The sequence below is a fragment of the Acanthochromis polyacanthus genome, chromosome 6 (genome assembly GCF_021347895.1).
Source record: "Acanthochromis polyacanthus isolate Apoly-LR-REF ecotype Palm Island chromosome 6, KAUST_Apoly_ChrSc, whole genome shotgun sequence".
NCBI classification, from domain to species: Eukaryota; Metazoa; Chordata; class Actinopteri; family Pomacentridae; genus Acanthochromis; species Acanthochromis polyacanthus.
This window is the reverse complement of record NC_067118.1, coordinates 30827297-30843037: the sequence shown is the minus strand read 5'-3', so window position 1 is coordinate 30843037 and position 15741 is coordinate 30827297. Positions and strand designations below refer to the sequence as shown.

General features: G+C 41.0%; 2 protein-coding genes across 4 annotated transcripts; both read left to right on the top strand.

Annotated features, from left to right (window-relative positions):
- The first annotated feature begins 2167 nt into the window (after positions 1–2167).
- Positions 2168–8689, top strand: LOC110957391 (5-aminolevulinate synthase, non-specific, mitochondrial-like). 3 transcript variants are annotated; one of them, XM_022203382.2, is made up of 12 exons: positions 2697–3078; positions 3301–3350; positions 3553–3758; positions 3907–4083; positions 4200–4298; positions 4384–4603; positions 4697–4881; positions 5021–5200; positions 5484–5648; positions 5734–6002; positions 6234–6396; positions 6660–8689. In XM_022203382.2, exons 3-12 carry the CDS (start codon positions 3569–3571, stop codon positions 6818–6820), a joined length of 1809 nt encoding a protein of 602 aa, XP_022059074.1. In that variant the 5' UTR covers positions 2697–3078; positions 3301–3350; positions 3553–3568; the 3' UTR covers positions 6821–8689. The 3 variants fall into 3 exon arrangements, with proteins under 3 accessions (XP_022059075.1, XP_022059074.1, XP_022059072.1); XM_022203383.2 differs by lacking the exons at positions 2697–3078; positions 3301–3350 and adding an exon at positions 2168–2255; XM_022203380.2 differs by lacking the exon at positions 3301–3350 and having other exon boundaries at positions 2698–3078.
- A 2397-nt stretch (positions 8690–11086) lies between these two features.
- Positions 11087–15200, top strand: LOC110957390 (dual specificity protein phosphatase 7-like). Its single transcript, XM_022203379.2, has 3 exons — positions 11087–11804; positions 12414–12842; positions 13514–15200. Exons 1-3 carry the CDS (start codon positions 11435–11437, stop codon positions 13822–13824), a joined length of 1110 nt encoding a protein of 369 aa, XP_022059071.1. The 5' UTR covers positions 11087–11434; the 3' UTR covers positions 13825–15200.
- Positions 15201–15741: the final 541 nt, after the last annotated feature.

The window sequence follows — 15741 nt, the reverse complement described above, 5'->3', positions numbered from 1 at the left end:
ACTTTATTCAACACGTTAACAATGTCAAGTATACAGGGAGTCCTCGACTTGTGTCGAGTCAGAACTCGCACTCTCCTATGCGTCCCGTGTGTATAGCACAGTCCAATGTGGCGTACAAACGGCGAATGAAAACAAAGCTGTCTTCCTCTTATAGCACCGCATGATGATGTATTCGTCCGCTCCGCTCACCAGCTAGCTCCACAAAACCAGTTCTGACATAACGATGAAGCGCCGTAGGTCAATGATGTCATAATCCGATGACCCCCTGTAAATGTACAAACATAGTTTAATCATAAACAGTGTTTTAACTGTTTGAAATATTTTACATGTATAATAAATATATATTTTTTGGACATTTTAGAATCTTTCACCTGTATGACAAAGGAAACAAGAAAAGCACTCGGTGCAGTGCTGAGGTGGCTCAGTCGTCGTCTGATTTCCAACAGATGAAATCAGACGATTTAAAAAAATCTGTGGTCCGCTAGTTACAGTGACGCCGTGCCGCTATCATGTAAATCTTTAACCAATCTTTGGATCCAGACTACAAGCTGCATCACCTCCAAAATCTAATCAGGTGGTCCTTGTGTCATTTCTGACCTCCCTGAAAATGTCATCCAAATCCGTTATTCCATTTTTGAGTAATGCAGTGAACAGACAGACAAACCAACCAAGCTAATCCTCACGTAACTCGGCTGTATTCTTTGGTGGAGTTCCGTTGTGTCAATAAAGGGGACAACTGGGCATAAAGAATTCCCAAAAAGTAACTGAGTTAATTAACGATTATAAAAATGCTTATTTAAAAATCCTTCACGTTTGATAAAGGCAAATACACGCTTAATGTATCGAAAGCAGAAATAACCTATCCATGCTGAATGGTCTTTGCTGGTGTCTGTGTAGGTTCTTATTCATCCAGGTCATTGTTTAAATCAATCCACTGGACTTTATGAAAGTTCCTTGAAGACGTTTCACCTCTCATCCAAGAGGCTTCTTCAGTTCTATCTTCTTCAGTCTTTACTGGTATTATTATATGTGTACCACTGACTATAAATACTGTTAATGTGTTTAAACACTACTTTGATGATGTGATTTGTCAAGGCGGTTTTACCAGCTTTATATTACTTTGAAAAATCCATAGAAAGGCATCATACGTGTATGAATTGATTGAAAATCAATTCATGAAAATTACAGAAGTGGCACAAATGTAGTACAATAAAAAGTATATTTAAACATGAAATCTAGTAAAGTGAAAAAGGTAAATTTGTAGCCTACCCAAGCAGGGCCGATAATTTAGAAAATATATTTAGTTGTTTTCTCAGGGAATTTTCAACTCTGAGTTCAGAAGCCATTTTTAAAACAAAAAAGAAATTAGATTTTATTATTCTATTAATCATTAATGATCTTACATTGGCAGAAGCCTGTTCAGAGGCAATTTGTGTTTCTTTAATAGACGTAAATGGAGTGAAAGGGCAATAGCTCCATCTGCTGGCATTACTACGTGAAATTAACAGTATTTAGAGTACAACACGTAGTACATTATATATACACACTGTTGCTTGTGAAATACTCCTCTGTCGCCGCTATATTGCAGCGGGGTTTTGGCAAGAAAATGAAACTTTCCTTGCCTTAAAAGTAAAATATAATCATTTCTCTGGTGCTTTTATTTGTGGGTGTACATGTAAGATTTGTTAATCAGAATGTAAAACTTGCACAAACCTGCTGCTGTTGTATTTTGCTGTATATGAACCATTTCACTAGACATTTAACAGTAATCTTGCTAATACTTCATTTAATCTTTAAAGTGTTTGCTAAATTTTTCATAGTAAGTTTGTGTATTCAAAATTCTGAGAAAAATTATATAATAGAGGTAATTTTACAAATTATTAAATAGAAATGAACAAGGTAGGACCAAAAAAACGGTTTAAGTATCGTATAGAAATATGAATCTACTGTTGCCATCTACCAAAATATTCAAAGAAGAAATCCTATGTGCGTCTTGGACACTTACTGTAAACAATTCAGGTAAAAAGTCTAGCAGTCATCAACGGACCTCCTGTTAAATACGTTTGGAGGGTTCCCCTTACCAATATGGCGGCCGCGATGACGCACGGACGCAGTGAACTTCAGCGGCAGTGACGTCTCTCAGGGCGTGACTGTGCTTTCGCAACACCGCTACTACTGCTACGTAACCTGTCATTTCGCCTGCTGGAGTTTTCTTAACTTGAAGAGTACCGTTTGAATTTAACAGGACAAATCAGGTGAGTTAACATAAGAGGTCAGTGTTGAACAGACGTGTTTAAGTTGTGCTTCATTTTTATGTTAACCCCCGGTGATTCTTTGAATGCAACCAATGTTCTGATGAAGTGATGCTGATCAAGGCCATTTCTTTATTCTGTATTGTAAATTTCTTAATGAAAGTGCACAGTGAATACTAATTTTACAAAAAGTGTTTTCTGTCAGTAACAGTTTTCAGCTAAAATCCAGTTTAACTGATGAGGATTTCAAATATATTAAAAGCTGTTGGTGGGTGAAATGCCACATTTGGGAAACTAAAGTTGCGTACAGTTATTTTATGAGCTATGCCTTAGATCTATTGTCTATTCTGTGGTCATCTCACTAAATACTTCAGGGTCAAGGTCAGTTACCTAAAAGCAGTTTATCTTGTAAAAATAAATAATTGATAATACTGATAATTCAATAGAAAGACAGTATTAAATAGCATCCTGTTTGAGGATGTGAGGATCTTCCCGTCTCAAATAGAGACCCAGACCCTGTTTTGCAACATATGGGAAGCTCAGGCTGTTGCTGTCATGTATCCATTTGATCTGAACAGGAGCCAGATGGCTCTTCCTCTCCTCGGTCTTGAATAAGACCAAACTTGTAGTAGCGAGACAGGTCCTTGAGAGGCCCTTCCCTTTTATTTGTCAAGGACAGCTGACTACAGAGTGAATGAAAGTAGTCTCTGGGGGATTTAACATAACATCCTCTCTGCTCTCAGTGCTCGTATATTAGTGTGGAGTTAGTCATGTTTCGCAAGGCATTTTTCATCTGTTCCATCAAGGTGGACTGGGATGCGTTCAGGTAAAAAAAAAAAAAAATCAGCAACTTGGAGAAAGGTAGATAAAGGCTTTTTTTCATAGGATTAGTTTTGGTATAAATGTACTTAAATGTTAATTCTTTCTACACTCTTGCAGTGGTAGCTCTACCAGGGTTATTTTTGTTGAGTTTCTTTATCACACTTCCCATGCTATTTTTCTTTCTTTCTTTATTCATTCATTTATTTCTATACCTTTATTTAACCAGGAAGTCCCATTGAGGTTAGCAATCTCTTTCACAAGGGAGACCTGGCCAAGGTAACAGCCATACAAAATTTAAAAGTTATATTAAACTTTTAACTGATGCATTATTCTTGAATAATATTTATCAAATGTGGCTGACAGCAGGTTTTATTTCAGTGCCTTTATTTAATATTTGTAATAGATGTCTGCTCTCCTTCCTGCCTTGAAAATTTACCAGAAAGCTGTTAATGTTTCTCTTTTTCTGCTTCCCATTTAGATTGTCACTATCTCATATGGATGCAGTGATTCGCCGTTGCCCTTTCTTGACTGTTGTTCCCAGTGTTTTCCTCCACCTGGGTGGGAAGACATCACTGGTGAACTATGCCCAGAAGTGTCCGGTGATGTTGGGCCTGGCCTCCAGACCTCTGGATAGATCCTTGTCGTCTTCAGCTTTTTTGTCCAAAGGCGCTCTGATGAATGATGGTGAGTTGTCTCAAGTTTTAATGCATCCTATTATGAATAATTCAGTGTTATAGCCATACGGTTAATGGAAATGTAACTGCAAACAACTGAGCAATGTTGTATTTTGTGAACTGATTGGAGTTAAAACTTTACCTCCTGCATTCTATAGACCCAAACCGCAAAATCAAGTTGCCTTCAGGTCAGCCTGCACCTCCAGCTGGCCAGGCTGTCGTCTCCAAATGCCCTTTCCTGGCTGCAGAGATGGTGCAGAAACAGAACAGTGTTGTAAGAGAAGCCAGGATGGAGCTGCAGGAGGATGTCCAGGAGATGCAGACTTACCGCAGTGGTGAGCAGTCACACAGATACACCCAGAACTGGTTATCTTTAAATGAGGTCATTTACGAAAATTGTCTATTATCTTGAGTATACACACAGTAAAACTTAAAGTCTTTTCTTTAACAGGTAAAACAGGTTTGGATTTATCAGGTGTAGATCATATCAAGGTGGACAAGGATGTATCTGCCAAACCAACCCATCTGCTAAAGGACAATCTACCTAAAGGTAAGCCTTATTCCTCTTAGTGAACATTTTCCTCTAAAATAATTTGAAGCCTTATCATTCTCCTGTTGTTTCTTTCATGTCCTAGTTTCCACCTTCCAGTACGACCGATTTTTTGAAAAGAAGATCGAAAGCAAGAAGACAGATCACACATACAGGGTTTTTAAAACAGTGAACCGCTCTGCCACCTCGTTCCCCATGGCAGACAACTACTCAGAGTCTTTGCATGCGAAGACAAACGTGTCTGTCTGGTGCAGCAATGACTACCTCGGCATGAGTCGTCATCCCAAAGTCAACCAGGCTATCATGTGAGTAGACTTATAACCCTGGTTAGTGTCGATAGATGAAAATTCAGCTAAAATGCAAAGCATGATAATAAAGCTTCTTTTTTTCTCTTTAAGTGAGACAGTACGAAAGCATGGTGCTGGTGCAGGAGGTACACGAAACATTTCGGGAACAAGCAAATTTCATGTGGACCTTGAATCTGAAGTAGCTGACCTGCACGGCAAGGATGCAGCACTGCTGTTCACGTCCTGCTTCGTCGCCAATGACTCCACGTTGTTTACTCTGGCAAAAATGCTGCCAGGTACTTATCCATATTAAAACATGTCACCTAAATTTGCACACCTTTACTTTAATACAAAATCTGACTATTTTCTCACATATGTTCTGATTTCAACTGAAATGTCCAGCAATATTTAGTCTCTTTTTGTTCATTCTGCTAGGGTGTGAGATCTACTCTGACGCAGGCAACCATGCGTCAATGATTCAGGGTATAAGAAACAGTGGGGTCGAGAAGTTCATCTTCCGTCACAATGATGTCAGCCACCTACAAGAGCTGCTCGAGAAGTCCAACCCTTCCACTCCAAAGATTGTTGCCTTTGAAACGGTGCATTCAATGGATGGTAAGTTCACAGCCCTCCCACTGAGGTGTAAGTGTTATCTAATAGAAAATGTGTCATTTATTCGGCATCAGTGTGTTTTAATAACTCTTTAGTAAGCAAGGACATAGAGGATTTTTTGAATTTATACTTGTTGCGTCTCTATCAATTTATCAAAATGGCATTTCTGTGCATACATAATATCACACATGGAATGTTTGTTAAATCAACGATGGATTCTAATGATGCTAATAAAAAGTCATTTTTATGATGTTAAATGGTCTGGAGAATGCTGTGCTTCCTACAGGTGCAGTGTGCCCACTTGAAGAGATGTGTGACGTTGCCCACAAGTTCGGTGCTATTACCTTTGTGGATGAAGTGCATGCTGTGGGTCTGTACGGACCCAGAGGAGGCGGCATTGGAGACAGAGATAAAGTCATGCATAAAATGGACATCATCTCCGGAACCCTCGGTAAGTGGAAGCCTCGCTAATGACGGAAAACATTTCATAACACCCTCGATGGTTACATATGACTTATTACGTGTTTCATTTCCAGGAAAGGCATTCGGCTGTGTGGGCGGCTACATCGCCAGCACCAGTGCTCTGGTGGACACCGTGCGCTCCTACGCTGCAGGCTTCATCTTCACCACTTCCCTGCCCCCCATGCTGCTGGCGGGGGCAACGGAGTCCATCAAGATCTTGAAAAGTGAGGAAGGCCAGGTGCTCAGGAGGAAACATCAGAGGAGTGTCAAGCTGCTCCGACAGATGCTGATGGACTCTGGCCTTCCAGTGGTCCACTGCCCGAGTCACATCATTCCTGTCCGAGTAAGGAAATTAACAATTCATTCATTTAGATAGTACTGATGCGAGGATTGGACAGGTAATCTTTCCAAGACAGCTTGTGTCACCATCAGATTGTCCTACTACCATGAAAATATATGTTTTTCTACTAGTATAGATGTGTATATTATAGAGCAAATTCGTTTTTTTAATCTAAATTCAATCTCAGATAATTAGATTTTTGATTATGACATGTATGGTGTGCATGTTTGTCAGGTTTCAGATGCAGAGAAGAACACTGAGATCTGCGACATCTTGATGTCTCGCTACAACATCTACGTCCAGGCGATCAACTACCCCACTGTGGCTAAAGGAGAGGAGCTGCTGCGCGTCGCCCCCACACCACACCACACGCCCCAGATGATGTACTACTTTGTTGGTATGTCCACTTGGAATAAAACGTCCTGTCTGAGTTCCTTTTACTATATTTACTATCAGGGCAATTGGGCATTTTTATTTGGAGTAATAATGCATCAGTTACAGTCTCCGGCTGGTCAAAGTACGTTGCATAGTGAGCCAAGGAATGTAAAACGTCACTACAAATCAAGCTATTTGGGCAGTTTTTGTTTAATATCTAACATCTATCAATCCTGGCAAAGCTGTTGTGTCCTCACCTGTCTGTGCTTGTCTTGATCTCCACAGATCGACTGGTGAAGACGTGGAAGGAGGTGGGTTTGGAGTTGAGGCCGCACTCTTCAGGAGAGTGTAACTTCTGCCAGCAGCCGCTTTACTTTGAGCTGATGAGTGAGAGAGAAAAGTCCTACTTCAAAGGTCTCAGTCACACAATATCAGCAGTGGCCTAATGTTATATATATTTAAAAAAAAACTAAATCTTGGTAATATTTATGCTATTTATTTAATTTATTTCCAATATGTCACTGCATATTAAATGATCTTTATGTGCTTAAAGCATTCATTCACTCTTGTGTGTTCATTTTTAATACATAGACTCTGTGTTTATTCTTTCACTTATGTGTAAAATAAGATTTTTAGTGAAGGACTGAACCATTACCAAGAAACTCAAACATTAAATATAAGTTCCCTCTTAGATGTTACATAGCTACATGTGACACAGCCATGTATTGCATGCAGTTAGCTAAAACACCCATACATACACACATACTGTACATAGTAAACAACAAAATGGGGTACACTCCCAGTCATTAAAGTGTTACATGATGACAAATAATCCTCTTTAATCACATTATTTTTGCTCAACAAGAATAAAATCAGTTAATTTTAAGAAATGAATATGTAACTAAAAGTTCTATATTTATGAACTGCAGCAAAATCAGCAGACTCTTCATTTGTAAGATTCTATTTTTTTTTTTTTAGTTTGGAATATCTTGTATATCCATTTGATGACAGATTTGATTATTCTGGTGAATATATGACAGCAGTGTACAAATATGCAGAGAGATGTTCTGCCCTTCTTCCCAGATGTTTCTTTTCAGCTGTTCTTCAGTGGAAGGATTTTGTATTTCAGCCTTCTGCTTGAGTCTAAAAGTTTTCTACTGGATTCAAGCCTCTGTTCTTGACCAGGTTGTAGTTTTTTTTTTTCCTTTAAAAAACTTCTGTGTGATTGTTCCACTGTGTTTGGGATCATTGTCATGTTGAAAAATTCCTCTTCTGCTGAGCTTCTTGATACTACTTTCTGTATGTGATTATACTATTCTATCTATAAATGTCATCTTGCTGCACCTTTTGCACTCCTGCAGCCCCATATCTGCACCTCCATGTTTCCCAGTCAGCACTACACACTTACTGTGGTGTTTCTGGCTGCGTCCATGCCACCTCATGTGGTCCTAATACATTTATTTTGGTTTCATATCACCAAATAATGTGCTGCCAGTATCCATCAGGCTTCTTCCCATGTGCTTTGGCAGAGCTTAATCCTACAGTTTTGTGCCATTTCGGGAAGCAGTGACTTTCTTCTTGGACACAATCTGTAAAGCACGACTTCATGCAGTGCCATTCATACTGTCTGAACAGTCAATGAAATCGTGACCACAGATAATCCTTGTGCCAAACCAGAAGCACATGCACTGTCTATTTACAATGCAAGACTGCCTAAACAGAGAACTGTGCATGATGTCAGGTTTTTGAGGACAGCCACTGTGGCTTCTACCAGTAGTACAACTCTTCCTTTACTGCTGCTGCAACTTGATGTCAGCCTTCTGCCATCTTCCATCTTTGTAAAGTCTCACAATTTGGCTTCTTCCTTGTCCAGTCAGTTAGACTAAGACCTCACCTAGGCTTTCATACATTTTTATTTCCACATATAGAAACTTTAATAGTGCATTATTGATAATATTAGATGAATTTGTTGCACATTTCCAGCAGTCACTGAGACAACCAATAGGATTAAATAGGGAGTCATTCAGGAAACTCCCTTGATGTCAAATCCCTAACATGGTTCAACCATGTCTCTGTGGGATCATACTGTTTTATCAACATACATTTGTCATGCCAGCCAGGATATTGCTGCATATATGTGCTGCACTGTATATTTGAGCTGTTTCATAACATGTAGGCTCTTAGGGAAGATAATGTATCATATCTGTTATTACATGTGATGTGACATTGCTTCTTTCTGTAGCTTGTGGTTTATGTCTCGGGTGGTGTAGGACAATTACCATTACATTTTACAAAAAAATAAACATTAAAATGCATTAAGTAGTCTTATTGTAAGCAGTTTTCCTTGCTGTTACAGCATCTTCTTCGGTATTTTTAGTGGAAAACATAGTGGTTTAGTGAAGAGGGCAGTGACGTATCATGTAGTCTTCTTGGCGTATAATCAGCTTAAGGGCAGATTTGTGGTCATCTGGATTTTCATTCATGAAATGCACTTTGTGACATTCAAGGTTTCGCCGCATGGAGGCACACTGGGCCTCCAATATCTGCAGCTGCGAGGCTGTGACATCAGACACCTCCTCCTCTAGCAGATGACTCATAACTGGTGCAGCAGCTTTCATGATGAACCACTAGAGGGTATCAGCACAAAACAGGATATTGTGTTTCCCGTCTAGATAACATGGGAGATCAGTTTGGCTGTAATAAAATGCAGCAAACACACTTCCATGAGCCTCACAGCGGACTTGCAAAATCACTGATTGTAGATAGTGTTTCAAATGAGCTGAGCTATCAGATTTATCTGCCAATAACGGGGCTATTTTATAGAGCTTTTCATGCAAGATAGTGTCTTTATGTTAAGCTCTCCATCCTGTGGCCTCTGATCGCCATGTTTAGATGAAATTAGATTAATTTATGCCTATTACTCCCACGCGCAGGGAAACATCAATGAAGAGGAAGCTCTCCTCCCATCTGTTTCATCTCGGAACTCATCCCACCGTACATCTGCACATGACAGGAGTGTGTTTGTGTATCCACCGGGTACGTGTGAAAGCCCTTTGAGCAGCACTTGACATGCAAAACCTGGGCTTCTGCACACCAAAGACGTTTCCTCTCTTTGCTCTGGGAGAATTATCATGAGCTCATGTTTGGGGAAACATTATGTAACCACAGTGTTGGTGGAAGTGGAGCAGTCAGGTGATCACCACTATCATGCAAGTGTTGCCAGCTCGGAACATCAGACGCTGATTTCATTTCTTTGAACTTGACACTCCTGTTGCATTGATTTAAATTCACACAGAGGGTTATACACGACAGCTCAGTGCCAAACATGGGACTTTTCTTTCACCTAAACCAGCTCTTGTTTTTCTATGCAGTAAATCTAAAAAGACACACAAAAGGCTCCTTTGTGTGTTTCCCTCTATCATCAACATATTGTGTCATTGCTTGCTGCTCAGTTCCTCATTACAGAAAGTCTGAGGGCAGGCCCAACACCTCTGCACTTCCAGGAAGAGAGTTCAGCTGGAGCAGCAATCATGTGGGCATGAGGAGGCCGCGGGCGCTTTGTATGTATGTGGAGGCAGGTGCTGAAATGGTGGTGCAGCGTACATGTGCCAGTGATATGGTGAATCGCTGTGTGTCTGATCAGTTTATGGCTGAGAGCGTCTTGTGTGTGTGGATGTGAATGTGTGCGCGGGTTTTAGCTCTATTCCTCATTCTGTGTTAATCCCAATGCCCTGCACATCTGTGTCTCCCTCCCAACGCTCACGTGTGCAGACAGATGAGCTGCATGGATGGATTCCCACTGCACGCACCTCACTCCCTCTCACTCTCCCTTTCCCTCTCACACTTCTCCTCATTCGCCATCCTCCTGCATTATTATACACATCAGTAATGAACCGTGGGAATGCTGCAGTTACATTCTAAGAAAAGACACTCGTGCACAGCAACACGCTTTTGAATTCCCTTTCGCAGTCTGATTGTGATGTAGTTTGCAGGCTTCCTTTGTGCATTTAGTCTCAGAAATATAATAAAAATTGAGGAAGAGAGCAGTTTCAGGGGTGTGTCCCACCTCATAATGAATATTGTCATGATGAAAGATAAGAGCAGGCTTCCGTAGTGAAATATTCTGCAACAAAATGCATCACCCTATTCAAAGCACTGACTCAATCAGGGATGGTGGAGTTTTTATTATTGGTATGATTTCACCGTAAATTGTGAATTGCACACAAATTCCTATGTAAGAAACTAGGCATGTTCCAAAATATTGTTGTTGCTGAAAATGCAGTGAATCAAAGGGTTCATGTGTCAAAAATGCATCATGAAAGTGCTCAACTTGATAATAAACAGGGAACAACACTGCAGTAATATTACATTACTATGTTCAGCAAGGCAATCATAGCTTACTAGTAAGAATTTACATCCTCTAAAGGTGTAAATTGTCCTGCAAGATGCAACTGTTTTACTTATTTAGACACATCTTGAGCCCCATAATTAATAATAAAGGGTTCCTTTAGAAAATACATTTTAAACATGCAGGAATCAGGGTGATATCAGTCCAGTTAAAAGTTACTGTAATTGAACAGAACTGTGATAGTCATGTTACAGCGATTGGGAAAAAAACATCTATTCCATTGAGACTTACTGATACTAAAGTTTGAGATATTTCTGCTGCGACTTTAAATCGTAAGGAATAAACTCCTCCCTCTTGAGTTGCTCTACTGTCAACTAAAAAAAAACTCCCATGCATCGGAATGGTAAAACGAGAATGTGCATGGAGGACCTTGGCACAATGTGGAGCTGCTGAAGTTGATGAAGAGAGCAAACATTTTAAATTTAGAGCTCTGCACTGAGTTTGCAGCTCACACTCACTGACTGATGGAAGCACAGAGGAGGAAAAAGGGGAAATCTCTTCGCTCACACAGAAGCGCCATGCACTGGCAGGGCAACATCTAACGCTCCTTCTTTTATTATTTTTTTTATCTCCTATGATCCGCCGTGTACTGCCGTTTGATGGACTATGTAGTAAGTGTTTGCGCTGCCTGTAGTATGAGATTGAGTCCGATATGTCTGATGTGACGCCGAGTAAAAGCGTGGAATGGCTGCAACTCGAGTTAGAGTCCGGAGGCACTTCTCTGCTGCTGCTGGACTGCCGCTCACATGAGCTGTACGAGTCATCCCACATAGAGACCGCCATAAACCTGGCCATCCCGGGGCTGATGCTCCGCAGGTTCAAGAAGGGCAACATACCCATCCGGACTATCATCCCCAACCATGAGGATAAGGACAAGTTCATGAGGCGGTGCAAGACGGACACGGTGGTCCTGTACGATGAGTGCTCGGTGGACTGGCAGGACAGCGGCGCTCCGGCGTCAGTTCTGGGTCTACTTCTTCAAAAACTGTGGGAGGACGGCTGTAAAGCGTATTACCTGGAAGGTAAACGGTTCTCCTGTCACCAAAATCCAACAACAATAAATCAAATCTGACTAATGTACATTTGAGTTCAAATTTATGACGTTGGACGGTAGCGTTTTTGTCGCTACGTTTAAGGTAGCTTTGGCGCAACAGTAGCACAATTTAGCGTCATTACAAACTGAAGCGAACTAATGTTTTGTGAATGGAAAGAAAGGGGCAGAAGTTTTGACAATGTGAGGGGTTAAACTTTCAAACGCCAGCCTCAAGGTGTGAAAACGAAACTGTAGCTGTGTTTATCGTCTTTATTGTGGACGTAAATGTCAGTGACGCTCAAGCTGTGTTGTGGGTTTTGCGGTGTGAAGGCTGCTAAAAAGTTTGTGTGTCACTACTGAGATTCTCAATTAAAATTCCAAAATGGCTGCGCCATGTTTTGCTCCAGCAGGAGCAGGCATGCATTTCATGAATGGTCGTGTTGGGGGGGTCTGTACAGTCATGCTTCAGCACTCATCACAGCTTTTGCCATTAAAAAATAGTTAGTCGGTATAAATAAGGTGTCTCTATTTTTATAAGAAATACAAATCTAGCCATTTAGATGTGACTTTGTTGTGTTGTGTTTTGGCTTCTATCCAGGTGGATTTGTAAAGTTCCACACAGAGTACCCGGAGCACTGCGAGACCCTCCTGGACAGCTCCTGTCCCAGCTCCTCTCCACCGATGTCTGTCCTGGGTTTTGGAAATCTGCGCATCAGCTCGGACTGCTCCGATGGGGAGTCCGACCGAGAGCCCAGCAGCGCCACAGAGTCCGAGGAGAGCCCCATCCCCAGCAATCAGCCTGCCTTCCCCGTCCAAATCCTGCCCTACCTTTACCTGGGCTGCGCCAAAGACTCCACTAACCTGGATGTGCTCGGCCAGTACAACATCAAATACATCCTGAACGTCACACCCAATCTCCCCAACATGTTCGAGCACGACGGCCACTTCAGGTACAAACAGATCCCAATTTCGGACCACTGGAGTCAGAACCTGTCCCAGTTCTTTCCAGAGGCAATATCATTTATAGGTGAGTGACATAAAAATTCACGGATTTAGAAAAAATGTTTGTGTATTGATGTGTTCAGTTGCTTTTGTCACAAATGTTTTGTCTAATAGTCACTTGTGACTTTACATGAATGTTTGTTGGGAGGCCACATCACACAATTCATTTTCTACTGAGCAGCAATACATTAAACTCAAAAGTGAATGCTTCTTTTGTTCTATGTAGTGCCACGACACTGTGTTTCATTTTTGCTTTTGATTTGGTGTTTCTCACCGTGACTGCAACTGAAACCACAGCTTTTCTCTTGTTTGTTTGGTGGTTACAGCGCCGCGTTTCGTAAACTAGTTTATAAAGAGCTTTAGGTAGAATGAGGAAGGAAAAGTTGTTTCCGCTCTCTGGGGTTGTTTTTGTTTCCAGGTGCTATAAGTTCTGTGTGGTGTTGTTCAGTTGACAGTTGTTTGTTAATATCTGTGACTTAAAGGGTGTTGGGTATACTGTTTTGTTGTTCAGGTTAATTGTTAAAAGCAGAATTAAGCTGGAAGAACTTTGCTATCAGGTTTGCTTTTGTCAACTAAAAGCCTGAATCACATTGTAGAACAATCTGCAAACAGCACATTTTTGTTAGTTATACTTAAATACACATCTGTGGATTCTTGGGGACTTTAGCTGACTTTAGTTTTTCCTTTCTCTCACAGACGAAGCTCGATCGAAGCAGTGCGGCATCCTGGTCCACTGCCTGGCCGGCATCAGCCGTTCAGTCACAGTCACTGTGGCCTACCTGATGCAGAGACTTAACCTCTCTCTGAATGATGCTTACGACTTTGTCAAGAGGAAAAAGTCCAACATTTCGCCAAACTTCAACTTCATGGGTCAACTCTTGGACTTTGAGAGGACGCTGGGGCTGCACAGTCCCTGTGATAACCGCTCGACCAATGAGGAGCAGCTCTTCTTCACCACACCGACCAATCACAACGTCTTTCAGCTGGACACGCTGGAGTCGACATGAGGATCAATTGGACAGCTTCTTCGTTGTTTCCTTTGGTGTCTCTGAGGTTTTCTGTCAGATATCTAACTAGCTGACACAAGCAGTAAGTCAGTTACAGTATTCTGCACCAGAAGGGACTACATTGATCTGTTAAAGGAACCGCAGCCATGTGCAGAAAACACGCTCTGTTAGATCCACTCTCGATGCCTTAATGTCTAACACAAGGATGAATTTTGCTATTTACCATACATGGCATTAATGAATGGTCATGTACGGCCATAATTGCAGGACATTTCATAACTTTTCTCTTAAATCTAGGATTGTTGTTTGACTGTTATTCACCAGCTGTAAAACGGATGTTCATGTATTTCTTTGTATCAGTTATGAGTGTTGCCTTGGTGGTCTAAAACGAGTCTTTGGCCAAGTAGAATGTTTCCTGGGGACCAATCTGAGTTGTTCTGTTGGTGCTCTGGCTGAGGGAAATAAGCTACTGAAGTGATCCAACCTAGCATTATTGTCCCGTTCTTTCCTCTGATGGTTGTCTGCAGTCACCGCAGAAAACAGTTTTTCTTGTGCTTTCACTTAAAAGACCTTCACTCACACATGGTAAACACTGATAGTCTAGTTACAAGCTCAAGTGGCCAATGCCTTGTGTCTATTTTAACTGTGATATTTTATGCAAAATATCAAAGTTTGAATATATTTTTCTTCAGAAGCACTCCTGTACATTCTCTTGCTTATAACTGCATTATTTGCATGATATCCTGTTTTACCAAGGACTCTGTTTTGTAACCTTTGGGTCATATTGCCTGTTGTTGTTGAGGCCTTGATCATACCTTAACGTGAAATTGAAGTAAATGTCAGTTACCCTGTCGAGGTATAAAGTATAAAACTGGGTTTCGCCATGATTGAAAGGAACAAATATCTAAGTAATCAGTGTGTGCACAGACGGATGTCCACCTTATTTTTTACTCTGACATTTTTCAGCCTGCAGCTACTTATTCTGTGGCACAATAATGTTAAGGGAAACCTGATGTGTAATTAGCTGTTCTCCGTTGCCAGTCTCGTCTCAGAACAAATGAATGAGTTGGATGTATGAGAGGAAATGAGTTTTACTAATGTGTTCTTACCTCACAGAGAGACACTTTCAGGGATTTTTATACAAGGCACTTGTATCTCATCATGGCCTCTTTAAGTGCACCCAAGGGCTGTTTTGTCTGGTATGTTTGTAAAGATGTCCATAAAATATGGTTTTTGATGGGGAGCATTTTCTGAAAATCATGAAGGACAAGAAAGTGACCCTATTTGGACCCTTATGTGTATTATATGTAAAGCTAAATGTCCAAGACATTATGTACAAGTTTATACAACAAATATATTGTATATTTTTACTTGAATATATTTTGTCTTTGTGTGGCCTTTTTGCTAAAAGATTTGACAGGATGCTTTCATAGAACAAGAGAAAAGTGGTTGTGTGGTTGAGTCACGACCAAAGAGTGCACTGAGAAGTCAGAGTTGTACGTCGTTGTTGTGTGCCGGCCAGACCCGAGGCTGTAGGTGTGGTCAGATGTGTGCTTTCTGTCCACTGTGATGCCTGGTTTCCTGTCTCCCACAGGCTTTCTGACACAAAGACAAGTGACAGGGCCAGATCAGTCAATACCACAGTGCAGACACACCCACTACTAGTCGCTCAAACGGCGCTTAAAGGAAGAGGAAGATGACACAGCATGTACTCCACCACAGACACAAGACTTCCGACAGCTCTCCTCCCCAACTTGAGGAGCGATAAAATTTAACAAGAGTGTTGCGCAATAGCTTTTGAGGGCTATTATCCGCCGTTTAAATGTCTATTTTGGCTTTAAATGTGGAATTAATATTTACTTGCTGAAGTGTAATATCCTGAAAACCCAATTCTTTCTTCTGAAAAAGAGGAAATGA